The following is a 23,013-nucleotide window of genomic DNA, read 5'->3' on the forward strand; positions in this document are numbered from 1 at the left end:
TAAAACTGTTTCTTTTGACGATAGAAGGTTATGTTGGCTGCCCTATTATTTCCTAACCTGCTACTATGTTATTTTTCTTATTTATTTAGCGATATACCACAGAGTAGGCCCTTCCGGCCCTTTGAGCCATGCTGTCCCAGCAATCCTTGACAACCCTGATTTAACCCTTACCTACTCATGGGTCAATTTACAATGACCAATTATCCTACCCAGTAGGACTCTGGATTGTAAAAGAGATGGCAAATGAACCAATGTTCTCTATAATTTGCAATGACCAGTGTGCACAAAAGTCTTGTGCTGTATGATTTTCTTGCCTGGTGACAACAACATGTGCTCACTGAATAATTTCTTCAATAAGAACAGTATAAATAAGCCAGTTCTATAATCTGCAGATAAATCATCGCAATCATGTCAACACTTTGCATTATAAACTGGAAAAGAAAATGTGATTGTATACAATTGTGAAATATACTTAACATGCCAACGAGGTAGAGGGTGACAACCTTTTGTGCGCAGTTTAAATTTCTTTGTATGCTAGTAGCAAAAGATATGGGCACGTGCACATACCCACAGCTTAGAGGGAACATTGTTTGTGGCCTTTAATTATGATAAGGGCTCTTCATAAATGTTGCTCTTGTTGATTCTGCGCACCCATCTAGGAGGAATAACTTAATTTATTGGAAGTTTCCCTCTCTCTGGGAAACTATTTCTCATCTGGACACTTCTGCTGTGTCCCGCTAGTTCAATTCTCGATCTTTATAGACCTGAGTTTCTCTGAGCCTTCAGACCAATTCCTGTAATCCCACCGTGCAGGTAAGAAGCTCAGGACAAATGTTGCGGGGTATATGAAATCAAATAGAAAATGACAGAAATACACTAAAGGACAGGTGCATCTGAGAGAAAGGGTTAATGTTACAGCAAGGAGACCCTTCTATATTGACCTGAAATGATAATCCTCTGTTTCAATTGATGCTCCCTGATCTTCGGAGTGTTTCTGGCATATTCTGAAGAACTTTTTGTTAGCAACACCACTAGAGTTAAGTAGGAAGAGGCAAATATGCAGAAGAGAGCATCCTAACAGGCTGCATCACTGTAGGCATCAGCCTACCCACCACCAAGAACATATATACAGAAAGATGCCAGAAAAAGGCCAGTAACATCATGAAGGATCCCACCCACCCTGCTAGTGGACTGTTTGTCCCACTGCCGTCAGAGAGGAGGCTACATAGCATCCATGCCAGGACCACCACACCCGACCGAGCACAGGCTGATTAACACCTCCAAGTACCCCCAAACCTCATCCTTAATAATAGACTCCAACATCTTCACAACCACTGAGGTCAAGATAACAGGCACGTAATTTCCTTCCTTCTGCCTTCCTCCCTTCTTGAAAAGTGGAGAAACATTTGCAAATTTCCAGTCCTTTTGAAACAACACACATCAAAGTTGCTGGTGAACGCAGCAGGCCAGGCAGCATCTCTAGGAAGAGGCACAGTCGACGTTTCAGGCCGAGACCCTTCATCAGGACTAACTGAAGGAAGAGCTATTAAGAGATTTGAAAGTGGGAGGGGGAGGGGAAGATCCAAAATGATAGGAGAAGACAGGAGGGGGAGGGATGGAGCCAAGAACTGGACAGGTGATTGGCAAAGGGGACATGAGAGGATCATGGGACAGGAGGCCCAGGGAGAAAGAAAGGGGGAAGGGGGGGGGAACCCAGAGGATGGGCAAGGGGTATAGTCAGAAGGACAGAGGGAGAAAAAGGAGAGAGAGAGAAAGAATGTGTGTATATAAATAAATAACGGATGGGGTACGAGGGAGAAGTGGGGCATTAACGGAAGTTAGAGAAGTCAATGTTCATGCCATCAGGTTGGAGGCTACCCAGACAGAATATAAGGCGACGAAGGGTCTCAGCCAGAAACATCGACTGTACCTCTTCCTAGAGATGCTGCCTGGCCTGCTGCGTTCACCAGCACCGTTGATGTGTGTTGCTTGAATTTCCAACATCTGCAGAATTCCTCAAGTTTAAGTCCTTTTGAAATGTCATTGTAGCAAAGAATTCCAGGCAATTTAACACCAGAACATCTCTAGGTAGCACACTATATCTCTATTTGGTCCTACTCTTTCATATTTCATAGAACATCGACATTGTGCTGACCTTTTAACCTACTCTAAAATCAATCTAACCCTTCCCTCCTACATCACCCTCCATTTTCCTATCATCCATGTGCCTATCTAGGAGTTTCCCAAGTGTCTCGAATGTACCTGCCTCTACCACCATTTCTGGCAGAGCGTTCCATGCACCCAACCGCACTCTGTGTAAAAAACTTACCTCAGACATTCCCTCCACCAACTGTACTTTAAAATCAAGTCAAGTCACGTCAAGTCAAGTCACTTTTTATTGTCATTTCGACCATAACTGCTGGTACAGTACACAGTAAAGACGAGACAACCTTTTTTCAGGACCATGGTGCTACATGAACAATACAAAAACTACACTGAACTACATAAAACAACACAAAACTACACTAGAATACAGACCTACTCAGGACTGCATAAAGTGCACAAAACAGTGCAGGCATTACAATAAATAATAAATCACCTTAAAATTATGCCTCCTTGTAATTTTGTATTAATGCTTCTTTTTGATCATTTGTTTTTGTTTTGGGGTGTTGATCTGCTCTCTTTTCAGAGTTAGTCATTCTCCGTTTTGGAAGAAAAATCAAAACCCTGTTTTAAAAATGTTCATTTTCTTGAAATTGCATTCTGGGAAAATACAGTGAAATCCAAAACAGAGATGTAAAATGTGTGATCCAAACATGCACGTATACAATTGAAACAACTGAAACCACTGCTTCAGGGGAGATTCATTCTTGTCAGCACAGATTCATTCAACCTTTCCATGCAGAATTACAGCTCAACCATTAGCTCACTGAAGCAAACACTTATATTGTTGCAATTATTAGCAATTCAAATTACTCCAGCAATTCAATCCAGCATTGTAAACCATAGAAGCAGTAAATTCCTGCTAATAACATTAAACGTAATGATCACTATTCCTGTGCAGACGTACACTTTTCTGAAAGGCACAGCCAAAGCTTGCCTTTCTGCTATGGCCAAATCATTACAACAAAATGGTGGTCAGACTTGTGCCTTTTACTTTAGTGACCTCCCAATTCTTGTCATTTTTCCTCAAACGCGAGAAAGTCTGCTGATGCTAGAAATCCAAAGTAACGCACAGAAAACTGGAGGAACTCAGCAGGTCAGGCTACATATATGGAAAAGAGCAAAGAGTCGACATATTGAGCCGAGCCCCTTCTTCGGGACTGAGAAGGATGGGGGAAGATGCCATATTAAAAAGGTGGAGGACTTGTGCAATGCTTGGGGAGCATAGTTAATTCTCTGAAATGGCAGGTTTTCTGACAAGTGGTACATGTGCTTCCTCGACATTATACAGTTTAAGAGTGGTGAGGTGGAAAAAGCAGTTTTCTAATTCATTGCCTGTTTCCACTCAACCTGTATCTAGCCAGTTTAACATACAGCCTTCTTGTTCTAGAATACAGGGGTCAATAACCTTCGAAAGCAATTTGCTTCAATCTGATAGACATAACCAGAAAATGCACACTACTTTGCCCTCTCAGTATTAGTATTTGGGAGCCACTATGCGACACTTATATTTTTGGTAACATACCATTTTATATCCCCAGTACCATAAATTCCATAAGAAGAGGTCACTGTATTTTTGAGGTGTGACCTGGAGAGGTTTTGTTTGACCCCATATGTAGATAGATCAATGAGATAAGCATTATTATTAAATTAGAAATTAGTGATTGGTTTATTGTTGTCACGTGTACCGAGAGGCAGTGAAACCCTTTGTTTTGCCTGCGTTCCAAAGTGGCGGGAGGCAAGCAAAAAGGAAATTAGGAAGGCAAAGAGAGATCTTCAGAAATCACTGCATTCGAAATAGATCATTTCATCAGTGAACTGGGGAAAGGGAAAACAATTACAAAATGTGATTAAAGTGATTATGTGAAAATGTGAAAAGCGATTAGAGTGAAAATAATTAAAGTGTTATGGTTACGGGGAAAACACAGAGCAAGCAGACAACAAGGTGCAAGCTCATGACAAAGTAGATTGTGGTCAAGAGTCCTGTTTATCTTATTGGGGGAACCATTAATAGTGGGATAGAAATCGTCATAGAGTTATAGAATCACTAAGGTTGATTGCTGAAAACTTTCCCCTTTTGAGAGGAAGAGACAGAAAAAGAGGACATTTAGAGTAAGGGGATAGAATTTAGAAAGAATATGAAGGGGACCTTCTTCACCCTGAGAGTGCACTGCATGAGAGAGAGGTTGAAGTTGGTACATTGATAACATTTAAGAAGCGTCTAAATCTACATTTGAAGGCACAGTGGAGCAGGGACTACTTGCTGGACATACAGCTGGTACAAAAGGGTGAAAACTGATCAGTGTGGACAAGCTAGGTTGAAAGATTATAAGGAAAGACTGAATAGGTTAGAATTTTATTCCTTAGAATGTAGAAGATTGAGGGGAGATCTGATAGAGGTATACAAAATTGATAGATTATAGATAATCTATAGATAGGGTAAATAGGCTTATAGATAAGCCTTTTCCGTCGAGGTCGGGTGGGACTATAACTAGAGGTCATGGATTAAGGGTGAAAGGTGAAAAGTTTAAGGGGAACATGAGGGAAACTTCTTCATTTAGGGGTTGTTCATGAGAGTATGGGAAGAGCTGCCAGTGCAAGTAGTGCATGCCAGCTCGATTTCAACATTTAGGAGAAGTATGGATAGGTATATGGATGGTAGACATATGGAAGGCTATGGTCCCAGTGCAGGTCAATGGGAGGAGGCAGCTTAAATCATTTGGCATGGACTAGATGGGCCAATGGGCCTATTTCTGTGCTGTAGTTTTCCAATACTCTATGACTCTAAAAGTACCTCAAGGTAGTATATGATGATGTATACGCACTTGAGGACGGGTGAGTCCTGGGCTAGGCGTCTTTCTCACTTAAGGAAGGTGAAGCATCTTCCATAGCCTCTCCTTTCCACGTGTAGTGATCGCTGCAGGACCACTATTTGGCTTATCATGCAGTATCCTACACTACTGAGCCCATAGCAATGCTTTCACGTGGCGTCCCTGTTCTTACTGAGTTTGCTATGTCACAGTGCGACCAAATGTCCAGCGGTATAACTGAGCGGGCAGGCTGGGCTCATCGGCCTTGGCTGGCAGCTTGCCTAGGAGAAGGACAACTCCAATTCCAAACCCAGGTGGATGGGGCTCGTTAGCCTTGCCAGGCAGTCTGTCTAGGAGAAGGCAAACTCCAATACTCATCCTACAGCCTTGCAGTCGCCACAGCTTGCTGTGCCATTGTGGAACGTCCCTCGGCCTAAAGCGTGGAATCGGTCTGCGCGCACCAGTCCTCGCTATAAACCTATGCAGCGCAGGTCAGGAAGAAAAGTCCCACAGCGATGGAGCTTTCCCTCCTGATCTTTACAAGTGAAGAATCAGCCATCATTATCATCATACATACTTTGATAATAAATTTACTTTGAACTTTAAACTTTGAATGACCTTGGTCCATGATGTGTGATTTTATAATTCAATGCATTGCACAGCTGTAATCTGGGATAACTTGTCCACAACTGGGCAGAGCTGGCGAGGGAGGAGTACAGGAGAGAAAGTTACCACTGGTCACAAATTCTAAATACCTCAAAGATACTAGCAGGACATGGTGAAAACAACAAGTTACCAATAGCTGTGGAAAGTGAAACCGAGTGAACATTTCAAATCCAGTAACTTTCAACAGGTCCCTGAACTGAAACATTAAGCCTCTGCCCCTCTCCACAGACGCTGCCTGACATTTATGTGTTTCCAAAATTTTCTGCTTTTAATTTCATATTTCATCTGTGTTTTTTTTTAAATTTTACTGGAAAATATTGACTATGTTCATTTTTTTCTAGTTTCTCTCCCATTTTCTTCAGAATTGTGGTAGAAGCAGGTACAATTACAACATAAAGAACTTTTGGATAGGTACATTCCTAAGAAAGGTTTGAGTAATATTGGCCAAACACAGGCAAATGAGACCAGCTCAGGTAGACATCTTGGCCAGCATGGGTGAGTTGGGCTGAAAGGCTTCTGGGTTATATGGTACTGTGCAAAGGTCTTAGGCATATATATACTGTATATAACAAGGGCAGTACCGGAGTAATTTTATGTATTGCTCTGTACTGCTGCTGCAAAAAAAGAACAAATAGACATTTTCGAGATGATAAACCTGGTATGGCTCTCTCTTATGGACTGAAAATGGGAAGGGGCAGGGAGAGGGGAATCATGGCTGAGAAAAGGGGAAGGGGGAGGGGTGGAAGCGGCAAGCACCAGAGAGACATTCTATAATGTTCAATAAACCAATTGTTTTGGAATCAAATGACCATGCATCATGTCTCAGGGCTGGGTATGCCTGCAATGGGGCCATCCCCACTCCTTCTTACAGTTGGCAGCATAAAAAGGGTTTTAAATTTTGTGCTTTATCAATATGGCCATAATAGAAAAAACTGATAAATGTGCCCCGTTAGGGCCTTACCATCATGCTGATAGCTTCTATCCTGCTGTTACAAGACTTCTGAATGGACCCCTCTAAGATAAAGATGAGCTCCTGATCTCTCATTGTGGCCCTTGCACCTTACTGTCTATTCGCAGTGCCCTCTGTGAGTGTGGCACTATTCTGCAGTCTGCGTTTGCTTTCCCTTGTTCTACCTTGATAACCTTACGTTTTGAAATTGTATGTATGGAGGCATGTAGAGTAAAGTTTTTGACTGTTTTCCAGTACATGTATCAATAATAGGTAATTCACCGGTCACCAGTTACCGAATTACCAATTAAAGCACTTAGTGAATATTGCGGCACCTAGTTAGAGAAAAGACAATATTAACATTCAGTTCATACATACCAGCTAATTCATTGGGCTCCTGCCAGGAATGCGATGTGAGAAAGAACTCAGGGAGAGTATAAAGAAGAATCGCTTTGTCCGGAAGAAGGTTGCAGACTGGAATGTTTTGCCTGAGTGAGTGGAGGAGGCAGGTACCCTCACTATATTTGCAAACACTGACATTGCCAAGGCATTGGAAGCTGAAGACCCAAGTGGGTTATCCTAGATAACTACTTAATGGTTGGACTGGACATAGTGGATTCCATGCTGGAGAACTCTACGAATCTCGAATGGGAAATTATGATAATGAAGCAAGGTTTGACACACAAACTACAGTTTAAGTCTCACATTTTCAAGCTTCTTCTTGGCTTGAGAGTCTCCAAATGTCTGCAAATTCCTCCATTTCAACAGCCCCCTTCATTTCTATATTTCTGGTGCCCAACATTCATTCCTGATTTTTAATTGTTTGAACCATTGAAAGCTGTGTCTTACTCGGTCTATGTCCTAAGTTCATAAACTCCCTCACTTCCTTTAAACCAGGAGTTCCCAACCTTTTTTATGTCATACACTAATACCATCACCCAAGGGGTCCATGAACCCTAGGTTGGGAACCCTGGCTTTAAGCCATCTCTTCAAACCTAACTCTTTGACCACAAGCTTTTGCTTACCTGAACCAACATTTTAAGTAATTCAGTGTCACATTTTGGGGGAGAATTTATTCCATCAGTGGCATTGCTTTTTTTTATTATCAATATAACAGGGAAGGGATTTAGCCAGGTTTGTAAATTATGAGGAGATTTATTGTAGAGAGAGAGATTGCTTTCCTCTGGTTAATTAATTTGACTTTCTGCAAAGTGATTAGGCGGTTCCCAAGTTGTTCATTCTGAGATTGTTGATTGACAATTTCCTAGAACCCAGATTTGTTACTGTTTGATGAATATGACATTCATAACACAGAAACTTTCACTAGATTGCAGATCCCATCTGAATAACAGCAGACAGGGAGGACACATATTAAATGCTAATGTTAAAGTCAAACACATGCAGTAAGTTACTCAAACTCAAACCAGGTCTGAAACGTCGCAAACTAATTAATAGAACACTAAAACAGAAAGTAGATTACTTTTACCATTATAATACAAGCAGTGCGTTCAACAATCAAACACAGTAACTGATCTAGTGGTCCCCAGATTCATCCACCAGAGCATAAACCACGCATGCTTTATTACTGATGTCAAAGGACCTTACAACTGAATTACTGCCTTACTCTTTAAGCTTCCAGTTATTACATTGCAACAAAATCTACTAACTGTAGCAAAGTTGATTAATCTGACCTCAGTCTCGGTTTCCTGCACTTTCTGCTGGGACTGAAGAATCTCCTTTTCAATCTCTTGAATCCTGTTCATTCGCAACTGTAAGTGATGAAACATAAACTTGTCAGTAAAATAAAACACTGTTCTTTAATCTGGCCAAGGTGTCAGACCAGAGAATTGTGGCTCCAATTCCTCTTCTCCTGAAGTATTTGGTCTTCTCATGGAGACCTATACAACTACAGTGGCTTCCGGTTAATTGGACCATAGGTTAATCGGTGCAGCCGCTTAGTTAGGACAATTCTTAAAGAACAAAACTAATTCTGGAGATAACCAGTATTCCTGTCATTTACTTGGAACGCTATGCTGCCTAACTGAGGCAGGAGGAGGTTGCTGAACAGTTTCCAACTAGCGTCAGTCACGTGCACTTTCATGGCCATTAGACACAACACTGTGCTTTGAGCAAACAGTTTTCAAATAGCATCAGTCGTACGTGTTTGTGTTTAAAAAGCAGTGATTTTTGTCACTGATATTTGGCAAGATATTGACAGTAAGACAATTCAGAACTGTTTTGCTCACTGTGGTTTCAAGCATTCAGACTTGAAGATGCCAGAAACAGCTGGGAGTGAAAATGAAACAATTTTAATACTTCAATAAGTTAGAAAATACTTAAAGGTATTGAGAATATTCTTGAATGTTACAATGAAAATAGAGATTTGGAGGATGCAATCATCGACAGCATTGTATGAAGGCGGTCCATTATCTGCACTAGGTGTCTGCATTGATTTTATCCATTTACAGTCAAAAGAACACAACACGGATGAATTCCTCTATCAATAAGTATTACGAACTAATACAGAATTTTATAGTACTGCAGAAGTACTGGCAGTGAGCTAATTTGTTTTGTATTCCATTTAACTTGTTACTCGATTCACCCAGGGCATGCCCTTTTCTCACTGTTATCATCAGGTAGGAGGTACAGAAGCCTGAAGGCACACACTCAGCGATTCGGGAACAGCTTCTTCCCCTCTGCCATCCAATTCCTAAATGGACATTGAGTCTTTGGACACTACCTCACTTTTTAAAAATATACAGTATTTCTGTTTTTGCACATTTTTTAATCTATTCAACATATGTATACTGTAATTGATTTATTTGTTTATTTATTATTTTTACTTCACTTATTATTATTAATTTTTTTCTCTCTGCTAGATTTTATATTGCATTGAAGTGCTCCTGCTAAGTTAACAAATTTCACGTCACATGCCGGTGATAATAAACCTGATTTTGATTCTGATCTTTTTTATACATGTTTAACTATTTCCATGAAACTTCGGCTAATTAGGGCAGCTGCCTAATTGGTCCAAAATTTACTGGCCCCAAAGTGTCCCAATTAATCATAATCCTCTGATTCAGTCTTGTTTACAACTGACCCTCAACTAGGGATAGAAATATCATCCACAGCTCAAACTCCTAAACACTATCCAGTGCGCACATCTCTTAAATGCCCATCCAGGACAAGACTGACTTGGGAACCATTAGTTTGGATTGCTGATACACATGAAAAATAGGCCCTGATGAGACATCATTTGACTGCTGACTAAAGCTACCTGTAGTGACAAGACCATTACCAGCCTGAATGGGGACAACTGTCTAATTTAATCATTACTATACATAATTAAGATCAATGCAATACAGGGGTCTCTAGAAATTCATTACTAAACATTAGTGTAAAATGTATTTCTCAGTATCAGCTTACAGCGAACCAAATTTCAGGAGAAAATTCATGACAACCAATTTACCAATCAGTAATAAATTTCTGGGCCACAATTTCTATTTTAAAACTAATTTCCTTTCATTGCACTTTACTAGAAAAATTATCTCATCTTTGTCAAGATACGTTAACGCAGATTCGTTTATGGGCCAATTTATTGAAAGGCCTAGATAGAGTGGACGTGGAGGGGATGTTTCTGTGCTGTAGTTTCTATGGTTCTATGGTTCTATGGTTTCCTATAGTAAGGTACAGCCGCAGAATAGATGGACATCTTTTTAGAGCAGAAACGAGGAGGAATTTCTTTAGCGAGAAGATGGTGAATCTGCGGAATTCATTGACACATATGACTGTGGAGGCCAAGTCATTGGGTGTTTTTAAAATGGAGGATGATTTGTAAAGGTGTCAAAGGTTATGGGGAGAAGGCAGGAGAATGGGTTGAGAGGGATAATAAATCAGCTATGATTGAATGGCGGAGTCGGCTTGATGAACCAAGAGGCATAATTCTGCTCCTATGTCATATTTAAATATACTCCAGAAACATATTTTGCTTGTTTTTCTAGTTATGGTAGATTGTGATATGAAATCTGTTTTAAGTTTCATCTGCCAACTATTTTCCCAAAACGGGATTAATGTTTTCAGGAGAAGAAGGAAGAACATTGGCTAATGCATTTTGAAGGAAATTTTATTTATGGGTTCACTGAATATTAAACTAGTAAATAATAAGAGAAGGAATATGCATGGATTATGTATTAAATTACATTTAATTTGCATGATAAGAGGACAGTAGTTCTGTGTTCTGATTCGCTGAACCTCTGCATTGGAATTTAGTAGGAAGAACATATAGTATCAGGTTTAGTCCACCTGCCCAGAATCAGCATCTGTGCTCTGCCAGCACCTGCACTCACCCAAGCTGAATGTGGAAGCCTATCTTACTGGCAGATTGCACAGAATCCAACCCTGAAATGTCCCTGACAGCTTATAGTGGTGATAAACACAAGAGATTCTGCAGACGCTGGAAATCCAAGGCAATACCTGTACACACAAAATGCAAGAGGAACTCAACATGAAGGGGAATTAACAGTCAACATTTTGGGCCAAGACCCTTCATTAGGATTGATGGTGGCATATCTGAGGGCAGAGTTATGCTGGCAGAGAAAGTCGTAGATAATTAAAACATTTAAAATTGAAGTAAATTATTTTTTTAAGTTATAAGTGAAGTTACAAATCATAAGCACAAGAGGTTCCGCAGATGCTATAAGTCCAGAGCCACACAAAAAATGCTGAAGGAACTCAGCAGGTCAGGTAGCATCCATGGAGAGAAACAAACATCTACAAGGAGCATTATCATAAGAATGCAGTGCCCATCATCAAGAATTTCTAACATCCAGGACACACGTTCTTCTCACTGCTGCCGGAGGGAAGGACATACAGGAGCCATAGGTCCCGCAACATCAGGTTCAGGAAGTTATTTCCTTTAACCATCAGGCTCCTGAACCAACATGAATAACTTCACTCATCTCAACACTGAACACAACCTATGAACTCACGTTCAAGGACTCTACAACTCACCAACTCATGTTCTTAGCATTCATTTGTTTATTTATTTATTTAGATATTTGCAGTTTGTCCTGTTTTGCATATTGACTGCTTATCAGTCCTTGTGTGTCATTTTTTCATTGATCCTATTGTATGTCTTTGTTCTACTGTGAATTGTTGGAAGAAAATAAAACTCAGGGTTGTATATGGTGACATACACATACTTTAATAATAAATTTACTTCGAACTTTGTGCTTTTTCCAGTGCACTTTTAAAATGACTTCCCATAGGATAAATAAAATAGATTATAATATTAATTCGCTCTCCATATAAAGCTTTTACATTAGCTTTACAACCACTCAAATCCAGCCTACATCTCTCCTATAAAAATTACCATCTGGCATCCAGATGGAGGATTATTCCATCCTTTAGTGATTATTGAGTTGGCAGGAGCTGTCATTGGTTTCCAATATCCTTCCATTTGGTGAACACGGACTTTCAGTATCTCAGTGGGCAAGGCTGAATTGGTATAATGTGAATTTCTGTGTTTAATCGTTCGTTCATTATGTGTATGAATGAGTGATCGTGGTCTTTCCATGACCATAATAGTTTTTGGTCATGGCAAATTTTTTTCTACAGAAGTGGTTTGCCATTGCCTTCTTCTGGGCAGTGTCTTTACAAGACAGACAATCCCAACCATTATCAAAACTCTTCAGAGATTATTTGCCTGGCATCAGTGGTCGCATTAGCAGGATCTATGATATGCACCAATTGCTCATCCGAATATCCACCACCTGCTCCCATGGCTTCACAAGACGCTGATCGAGGAGGGGTGGGCTAACCGAATGCTACAACTTGTCCCAGGGTAACCTGTACTCTAGCAGAGGGAAGAAGTGCCTTATACCTCCTTTGGTAGAGATGTATCTCCATCCTGCCACCCATTTGTATTTAATATATGCCCTCAATAGCAACTATAATCTGCATTTCTGTAGCCTTTTTATGGTAGTAAAAGAATCCAATGCTCTTCACAGAAACACAGGCAAAAAGAACTTTCTCCTGCCTCATTTTTGTATGTTTGAAATCTGGCCTGAGTTCAGATCAACCCTGGATTTAGCTGCATTTATAATACCTCTGTGGTTAGGAAATTGCTCCATTTATTGGTACTAAGAGCTGTATTGCTACTAAGTAGCAACTTACCCATTGATCTTTGTGATTATGGTGGGAGCATCTGGCTATTGGTGTCAATATCTAAGGAAGAAAGCACTTAACTTGGAATCAGTTCATCTCAGGTACACTAGATTAATTCCTGGTAAGAGGAGATTATCCAATGTGGCAAGATTGAGTAAGATTGACCTACATTCACTGGCATTTAGAAGAAAGAGAGAGAGGTGTTCACACGATATAGAAGACTGTGAGAGGGATTGACAAGTTAGACACTGAAAATCTGTTCCTTCAGACTGTTTAAAACTAAGGGGCAGGGTATCAATTTTAGGTCGGTAGTTTAGGTCTAAAATACTGGACTGAGATACAAACCAGTCCATCACAGGCAAAGCCCTGCCGACCATTGAGCACATTTACAAGGAGCACAGCCGTAAGAAAGTTGCATCCATCATCAAGGACCACCAGCACCTAGGCTATGCTCTCTTCTTGCTGCTGTCATCGGGAAGGAAGTACAAGAGCCTTAGGTTCCACACCATCAGGTTCAGGAATAGTTCTAACCCTGCAACAACCATGTGAAGGCAGCATGGATAACTTCACACACTTCGACTGAACTGATTCCACAACCTATAGACTCACTTTCAAGGACCTTACAACTCACGTTCTCAGTATTATTTATTTACTTGTTTGTTATTACTCTTTTTACTTGCAGTTTCTCTTCTTTTGCACATTGGTTGATTGTCAGTCTTCATACGTAGTTTTTCACTGACCTTATTGTATGTATTTACTCTGTCATGAATGCTTGGAAGAAAATGCATCTCAGGTAATATATGGTGATGTCTGTACTTTGATAGTACACTCAGTGGTCACTTTGGCAAAGGTAGTGTAGCAGTTAGTGCGACATTATTGCAGGTTGAGGTGTCAGAGTTCAGAGTTCAATTCTGACATCAACTGTAAGGAGTCTGTCTGCCCTCCCTGTGAAATGCATGGTTTTTTTCAGGGTGCTTCAGTTTCCTTTTGCACTCCAATGGTGTACCAGTTAGTAGCTTAAATGTCAACTGTCCTGTGACTAGGTTAGCATTAACTTGGGGGCTGCTGGACGGTGCAGCTGGAAGGAGCGTTAGAGCCTATTCCACACTGTATCTCAATAAATAATAAGTAAATAGATAAATTAGCTACCTCTTGTACCTAATAAAGCGGCCACTGAGTGTACATTTACTTTGAAGATTGAAGTTTGAAATAGACAGCTTTACTTATCATTATCCTCTGTCATGGAGTCAGAGATAGATACATCTTGGCACACAGGAAAACAAAGGTTATGGGAATTACAGCAAAGCTGAACAGAGAGTAGATCAGGCAAGACCTTGGTCAATGGTCTGATCTTGCTCCTATTTATTATTTTATTAAACTTTTAACTTGAGTTCATCCTAATCTCCTTTTATGCTCACCCCTCCACCCCGCCACCCCGCCAACATGTTAACTTTTTTATATATCATGTACTAAGACCCCCCCCAGTTCCTTTTGTACCATAATACATAGTCTCCTTCTGATAAAAATAATCATTTGCTTTTAAATATTTCCTTCCAAAGTGGATAACCTCACATTTTAAAGACTACCAGCATTCTATTGGTCAATATTGTGCCCACTCATTTATAATAATTCTTCTTCATCCCTTCCTCTTCATCCTCCTCCTCCCTCTTGGGATCAAGAGTGGCTTGCTATCATTCCACTTTTAAGGGTTCTGAGATGGCCACTGAATATAACTGAAAAGCATGCTGGTCGGTTGCTTTTGGAAATTTCCATAAGGGTCCCGATGTTCCAGGCCATGAGCTGCATAACATAGAGTAAAAGTAGCCCATGTGCGATTTTCTGTTAACATGGGGTAGCCACAACATGGACTTCACCAATTAAAGCATTGATCCAGTGACACTGGGGACCAAAACTTCTAAAGACCAATCTTCGTAGACACTTTGTGTCTTCTTCATATATACTTGCTAATCCAATTATTTTTACAACATCATCTATTCTATCTTGGTACATTTGAAGACCACTCAAAAATAATCATTTGGAATCTCTAGCAACACACACAAAATACAGGAGGAACTCGGCAGGTGATACGAATAAACAGAATCTGTGCCATTTCTCTATTTCCTTTATCCAAATCATCAATAAAAAATTTAAAAAGTTGAGGTCTCAAAACTCATCTCTGCGGTGCCCCACTTGTTACTGATTACCAATCTAAGAAATGATTTATTTATTCTGAATGCTGTTTTCTGTTAGTTCGCCACTTTCCTATCCACACTAGTATGTTACTCCAACCCTTCGTTCTCTTGCCTTGTGCAGCAAAACTATGGAGCAGAGATTCCCAGGAGTCATTGAGGATTCTGCGTTTTTTCCAAGGAGGTTTTTCTGGAAAATCCTTGAACATTTCCCTCTATCTGTCTGGTAACATCTTCCTGTGACTGAAGTCAGAATAGAGCCACTCAAATCCCACGCAAATAGAAAAGTTTAAATCTCTAAATAAGAACGAAAGAGTTCATGTGCCTTATCATTTATCATGATAAAACTAGACTTGGTCTGAACTGCCATCTTACTCCACTCCCACTTTGGCAATAGCAGAACCTTTATTCAGTAATTAACATGTTTTATTTTTTATTTCTCCTGGTCTTAAATCTGAACTCAACTTCCATCACTACAATCACCATGGCAACACACACAAAATGCTGGAGGAGCTCAACAAGGCCAGGCAGCATCTACAGAAAAGAGTAAACAGTCATCATTTTGGGCTGAAACCCTTCTTTGGATTTCCCAGAACGCAGATTTTGTTGTGTATGTGATACTACAATCACCATGTTGAAGGTAGTATGATTAATTGTGAGTTTTCAGACTCACTATCATGGGGTCCCTAGATGAATTAGGTGAGCTCATTACTTCAGGCAGCTTCAATCCTTTTCAATCCCAACCTCATCACCAGCTTAATGTTTGTGTCCCTGTGGGTTCCTAGTTTCTAGTGAAAAGCGTGCACAGTGTGTCGAGTACTACAAGGGGAAAATAGAGAGTTCCAGAAGGGGTGTCTGGTTTATTTGAGGTTCTCGTCAAACATTACACATAGGTACAATGGCACACACATGATCAAGAATGTTATGCAGTGACATCAGGTTTTTTGAGACATAATTCACTCGCCTTAATTTCAGGCCTGCAGTATTTTATCAGGTTTCGATTAGGCTCCACTGGCCCATTTTCAACATGAATTGATTGGAACTAGCATTTTCAAAAATTTCTTTTAGCTGCTGGCTCTAGGTAAACAGCAGGGAAATTTCAAAAGGATCTCTCAATAATAGAAAAGGGGGAGGGGGACAAATCTAGGTAGGGACAATCATGACTTTCCTATTACAAAGAAAAATATTAACATACCTGGAGGGCCTTATCGTCCTCACTGATAGTTGGCTTTAGTCAGTCCCCAGCACTAATTTATATGTAAATCATTGCCTGGATGAGATAACGGCTGCTCTGAATGAACTAAATTATTTATAAATTTTGTGGAATATTTGAAATGTTAGTAAGGATTTTACTTTACATTTGCGATCTTGTATAAATGGTGCTTTAATGAAAGTAGTGGGGGAGATACATTTCTACCAAAGGAGGTGTAAGGAGATTCTTCATGCTGCTAACATGCAGGTCACCCTTGGGCAAGGTGCAGCTCCTTCTTAGCTCCCACTCCCAAATCAGGGTCACATGAAACCATAGGCGCAGGTGGTGGGTGGTCATATGAGCAGCTGGTGCCTATATCTCTAGTCCACTGATACTAGATAGAATATCTCTGAAGGGTATTAATAATGGCTGGGGTCACCTGTCTTGTAAAGACGCTGCCCAGAAGTCAGCAATGGCAAACCACTTCTGTAAAAAAAAATTTGCCATGACCAAGAACAATCATGGTCACGGAAAGACTATCATACTTTATACTTCATTGTCGCCAAACAATTGATACTAGAACGTACAATCATCACAGCGATATTTGATTCTGCGCTTCCCGCTCCCTGGATTACAAATATTAAAAATAGTAAAAATTAGTAAATACGAAAATTTAAATTATAAATCATAAATAGAAAATAGAAAAATGGAAAGTAAGGTAGTGCAAAAAAACGAGAGGCAGGTCCGGATATTTGGAGGGTACGGCCCAGATCTGGGTCAGGATCTGTTCAGCAGTCTTTATCACAGTTGGAAAGAAGCTGTTCCCAAATCTGGCCGTACGAGTCTTCAAGCTCCTGAGCCTTCTCCCGGAGGGAAGAGGGACCAAAAGTCTGTTGGCTGGGTGGGTCGTGTCCTTGATTATCCTGGCAGCACTGCTCCGACAGCGTACAGTGTAAAGTGAGTCCACGGACGGAAGATTGGTTTTTGTGATGTGTTGCGCCATGTTCACGACCTTCTGCAGCTTCTTTCGGTCTTGGACAGGACAACTTCCATACCAGGTTGTGATGCACCCTAGAAGAATGCTTTCTACGGTGCATCTATAAAAATTAGTGAGGGTTTTAGGGGACAGGCCAAATTTCTTTAGTTTTCTCAGGAAGTAAAGGTGCTGGTGGGCCTTCTCAGTAGTGGACTCCGCTTGGTTGGACCAAGTCAGGTCGTTTGTGATATTGACCCCGAGGAACTTAAAGCTTTTGACCTGTTCCACTTGCGCACCACCGATGTAAATTGGGTCATGCAGTCCGCTACTCCTTCTGAAGTCAACAACCAATTCCTTCGTCTTGCTGACATTGAAGGATAGGTTATTGCCTTCGCACCATGCCACCAGGTTCTTAATTTCCTCTCTGTACTCAAACTCATCATTACCCGAGATACGGCCTACATTGTTGTGTCATCAGCAAACTTATATTTTGAACTTGATGACGTGTCATATAATCGCCCACGTCACATGACACGGCACTTAACGAATGAATGAATGAAAGTTGATTTCTTAGAGGAAATTACAGGCAAAAAGCCTGTAGATTTCCGTCCACTGCAGCTCACTTGTGCAACATTATAAAGTGGTAAACCATAACTCTGAAATCACTACTTCCTACGAGCTCACTCGATGCCAGGAATGGGTGATAGGCGCCACAGTAGCGTAGCAATTAGTATGGGGTGTCGGTGTTTGGAGTTCAATTCCAGCACTGCCTGTAAGGAGTTTGTATGTTCCTCCCACAGTCCAAAGACATACCAGTTAGCAGGTTCATTGGCCATTGTAAATTAACCTGTGATTCAGCTGGGGTTAAATAGGGTTGCTGCGTGATGCGGTTTGTTGGGCTGGAAGGGCCTGTTCTGTGCTGTATCTCTACATAAACAATAAATAAGGATTTCAAGTTTTGAATGTTCTTTTAATATAGAATATAGAACACTAAAGCACAGTACAGACTGTTCAGTTCACGATGCTGTCCCCACCTCACTGGAATCAGAATCAGACCAGCATTATGTCATGAAATTTGCTTCTTTGCAGCAGCAATAAAATGCAATACATAATAATAGAAATAAAATGTGAATTTCAGAAAATATATATAACATAGTTAAATGAAATAAGTAGTGCAAGAATATAAATAAAAAAAGTAATGAGGTAGTGTTCAGGGGTCCAATGTCCATTCAGAAACCGTATGGTAGAGGGGATGAAACTGTTCCTGAATTGTTGAGTGGGTGCCTTCAGGCTTCTGTACCTCTTTCCTGATCGTAACAATGAGAACAAGGCATGTCCTCGGTGATGGGGGTCCTTAATGATGGACGCCACCGTTCTGAAGCATCGCTCCTTGAAGCTGTCATGGATACTATGGAATCTGGTGACATAACGTACTGTAAGATCAATCCAGCCTTTCAATTTGACTGAGCCCTCCATTTTTCTATCATCAATGTGCCTATCCTAGAGTTTCTTAAATGCCCCTAATGCATCTTGCTCTACCACCACCCCGGCAATGTGTTCCATACACCTACCACTCTGTGCAAAAGATTCACCTCTGACATCCTTCCCTTAAATTACCTCCAATTGCCTTAAAATTATGGCCTCTCATATTAACCATTTCTGCCCTGAGAAAGAAACTGGAATATATCTATAGGTCCTCAAAATTTTGGGTGAGGGATCTTTCCATGGAACGTTTCATTGAATGGCCACTTCAAATTGGCAAACTGGGCTCATGTGCTCAAAACAATAAAACAAAATGGTTCAACTTTCATGACACTGGCATCTCTCCGAACCTCATTTGGTCTTTCACTGAAGGTCAGTGAGTTAACAGAGACAAAATTTTAATAGGGACACACTCAAAATGCTGGAGGTATCCAGTGGACCTGTCAGCATCTATGGGAAAGAGGAAACAGTTGACGTTTTGGGCTGAGACCTTTACCCTTTCTGATGAAGGGGCTCAGCCCAAAATATTGACTGATTACTCTTTTCCATAGATGCTGCCTGACCTGCTGAGTTCCTCCAGCATTTTATGTGTGTAGCTTTGAATTTCCAGCATCTGCAGATTTTTTTATATTTATAGGGACTTAATTGCTGTCTGACTGTTGCATTCACTCAATCGTCTCCACCGGTCACATGTTCCACTTGATATGCTAATTATACAGTCTGTTCATTGGCTTTAGTCTGCAGGGGAAAGATACATGCAAATTTTATACCACTTTTTACTTACACATTGTGAACATCTTAGGAAAATGAAAAAAATCCAAAGCAACACATATAAAATGCTGGAGGAAATCAGCAGGTCAGGCAGCATCTATGGAAATGAATAAACAGTCAATATTTCAGGCTGAGACTCTTCATCAGGACTGAGAAGGAAGGGGTAAGATGCCAGAATAAAAAAGTGGGGGAGGGGAAGGAGGCTTGCTGGAAGGTGATAGGTGAAACCAGATGGGTGTGAAAGGTCAAAGGCTAGAGAAGAAAGAATCTGATAGGAGAGGAGGCTGGACCATAGGAGAAAGGTAAGGAGGAGGGGACCCAGGGGGAAGTATAACATGTTGCTCCTCCACCCTGAGGGTGGCCTTATCTTGGCGCACAAGAAGAGGTCATGGACCAATGCGTCGGAATGGGAATGGGAATCGGAATTAAAATGCTTGGCCACTGGGAAGTCCCGCTTGCGGGAGATGGTGCTGAGTTGTTCGATAAGGCAGTCCACAATTTACAACAGGTCTTACCAATATCGAGGAGGCCACGTCGGGAGCACCAGACACAATAGACAACCCCAGCAGATTTGCAGGTGAAGTGTTTCCTCATCTGGAGGGACTGTTTGGGGCCCTGAATAGAGTTGCGGGAGGAGGTGTATAGGCAGGTGCAACACTTTGCAGGGTTAAGTGTTGGTAGGGAGATTAGTGGGGAGGGACAAATGGACAAGGGAATCACGGAGGGAGCGATCCCTGCGGAAAGTGGAGGGTGGGGATAAAGATATGTTTAGTGGTAGGGGGTATATGGGGTGTCAGGGAGGGGTAGCCCCTCTGGTGGGGGAGCATGTCGCGTCCTTTTCAGGGCGGTTAGTCCACCTTTGGTCCCCACCTGGCACTCAGCTCTCACCTGTGGCTCCCTGTAGCTGTTTGCATGCGACAGCGGCCACACCCCAGGCAACGGCTTCGACGAGCCGGCTAAACCAGGTGAGGGCAGCCGACGGGTCTCAAACACTCGGTGTGATAGGGAGTTGTCTATCCCAGCATGTGAAGACAGACTCCGGCGGATTGAGCGGACGAGACCAGCGGAAGGTCCAACGGTCAAGAAGGTGGTCTCTGCAAGCGTCGTGGAACGTGTAGAGCAGGACAAGACACAGAAGACGTCCTGGTCATCCACTGCGCCTAGTCCCATCTCCAGCCGTCTCGACTCTGTCTTGCCACTGGATCCAGATGGGAACTGGGAAGAGAGAGTGAGGCTGACGCTGCGCAACTCTCCCTCACTTAAATCCAAGTCACACGCTAGTCTCAACACCATCATTATGTGCTGGATCATCTGATCTCCTCTGCTGCTGGACTCAAGGGGGAGCAGCCACAGGCTGAGCCGAGGAGCTGGATTACACCAAGTCAGCTCAAGCGTCCTAATCAGAAATACTGAATGTTGCATAGACTCAAAGTCAGTTGCCTGAGGTTAACTTGCTACCTGTGGCCCAAGTTACTGCATTACATGGCCTTCAAGTTGTTTAGTCTCACACAACTACCAAAGGGTGGCACAGTAGCGTAGTGGTTAGCACAACGCTTTACAGCACCAGCGATCAGGGTTCAATTCCTGCCCCTGTCTATAAGGAGACTGTACGTTCTCCCTGTGGCCACGTGGGTTTACTCCGGGTGCTCTGGTTTCCTCCCACGTTCAAAAGATGTACAGGATAGGATTAGTAAGTCGTTTGCATGCTATTTTGGTGTCGGAAGCACGATGCAAACATGGGCTGCCCCCAGCACATTTTACGGACTGTTCTGGTCGTTGACGCAAACAATGCATTTCACTGTATGTTTTGCTATTTGGAAGTACATGTGACAAATAGAACTAATCTCAATGTTAGCAAGCAGCTTGGGGGGGAATGATGGGAATGATGGTAGACACAGTCAGTCAGTCAGTCAGTGGGTGCCGTCCTGAATCTGGGGTTGGCGGCTATGCACTTCCATCTTCTTCGATCTTGCGACAGCACCGAGTACAGCCATTCCTCCAGTTTGCTCTCGCTGGTCACCTTGGCGCTGCCCGCCGCCACCCCCGCTGAACTCGAGCCAGAGGCCGTGTCGGCCTCCAGCCACGGCCGCTTCTTCGAGCTCAGCCCTTCCTTAAGCGGAGGCCCTGGGCAGGTCCAGGCACACGGTGCAGAGCCCAAGTTCATCATGTCTCTTCTAACTAGGTGCATAGCATACGATTCGTAGATATGTGGTGAGGCTTTAATCTCTTCCACGGAAGATGGCCGTTGGCTCACAAGGAGCTCATCCACCCTTTGTCAGGTCTTGTATTTTTTTAGTCCTGCTGGGTGTCCTCACACCCTCCTCACCAGGCTAAGTCCGGTGGGGGAGCCGGCCCAAGTTGCCGACCACTTGACCACGGCCCCCGGCCGAGTGCCAGGCGCCTGCCCCCCGCCGAATCTCTCTGAATGCCCGGTGCCCAACCGAAAACCATGGTCGAGCGGCTGGCAACCAAACCCAGTTCAATAAAAAGCAACCTGACCGATTAAAATATTTCTGTGTAGTGTGGTTGAGTGGTCTGAGGTGTCGGATTAAGGCTCTAGTCTCTTCGTGGGTGTGGGTTTTAATCCCACTGCTGCCAGTCACTTTTTGTACTGTAATGTTCTGTATTCTATTTATGTGTGAGGGAAGGGTTATTTGGTCCTAGATTAGGTTAAATGGTTGGCACAACATCTGGGGCCGAAGAGACTGTACTGTGCTGTAATGTTCTATGCAACTCCTCTAAAGTAGTATTCACAGCTCAAACCTAGGTGTATTTCAGCACAGAACTGCCAGCATAAGAAACATTAGATTCAGGGATCCATACAAGTACCAATGCTCAGATCTACTAGTCCAGCACCGTGAGATAACAGTATGTTGCAAGATATACAATTATTGCTGTCATTATGTCTGCAAAAGTCCAAAATAATCATTTTACTAAGTGCTTGCTCCATAACAGGCCATTGCTAATGAAACCCATCCCCCAAGAATAATTTTCTTTGAAAAGCCATAATTTTGTACTTTGCATTTACCCTGGAGAACTTCAGGTTCAGTAGGCTGGTATCGGAGAATCAAAATCAGGTTTAAAATCACCGGTATACGGCATGAAATGTGTTGTTTTGTGGCAGCAGTACAGTGCAATACATAAAATATAATTTAACTACAATATGAAATAATACAAAAGATTGGTAGTGCAAAAAGAGAGAAAAGATAGTGAGGTAGAGTCCAAAGATTCATGGATCACTCAGAAATTGGAAAGCAGAGGAGAAGAAGCTCTTCCTAAAGCATTGAGTGTGAGTCTTCAGGTTCCTGTACCTTCTCCCTGATGGCAGGAAAGAAAAGAAAGCCTGTCCTGAGCAGTTGGGACCCTTATTGATGGATGCCTCCTTCTTGAGGCATCCATTATGCTTTTCGAGGTATACTTGGCTCTGCAGATATCTTAAACTGGCATAATCACAAGCACTATGCTAGATGCTCCTTGGCAGTCTGTCTTCGTTTGCTTCCGCTCAGAATGGTTATGGTTAACCATTGCTAACACCACAGTCCAGAAATAGTTGAGTATCTCCATGGAGATATTAACTCAATCAATGAAGCATCAGATAATATATTGCTGGTAGTTTTCGTACCAATCTTTTCCCCCTGTGACTTTATGTG

The 23,013-nt window shown here is 41.9% G+C and overlaps 1 protein-coding gene across 1 annotated transcript in view; it reads right to left on the minus strand.

Moving 5' to 3' along the window:
• The window catches only part of apc2 (APC regulator of WNT signaling pathway 2), a 165,365-nt gene that overhangs the window by 60,791 nt on the left and 81,561 nt on the right, over window positions 1-23,013 (minus strand). Inside the window, exon 6 of the mRNA XM_072243853.1 lies at window positions 8,280-8,357. Coding sequence (XP_072099954.1) covers window positions 8,280-8,357 — 78 coding nt within the window. The remainder of the gene's footprint in view (window positions 1-8,279; window positions 8,358-23,013) is intronic.

This window comes from Mobula birostris, chromosome 26, assembly GCF_030028105.1.
Source record: "Mobula birostris isolate sMobBir1 chromosome 26, sMobBir1.hap1, whole genome shotgun sequence".
NCBI classification, from domain to species: Eukaryota; Metazoa; Chordata; class Chondrichthyes; order Myliobatiformes; family Myliobatidae; genus Mobula; species Mobula birostris.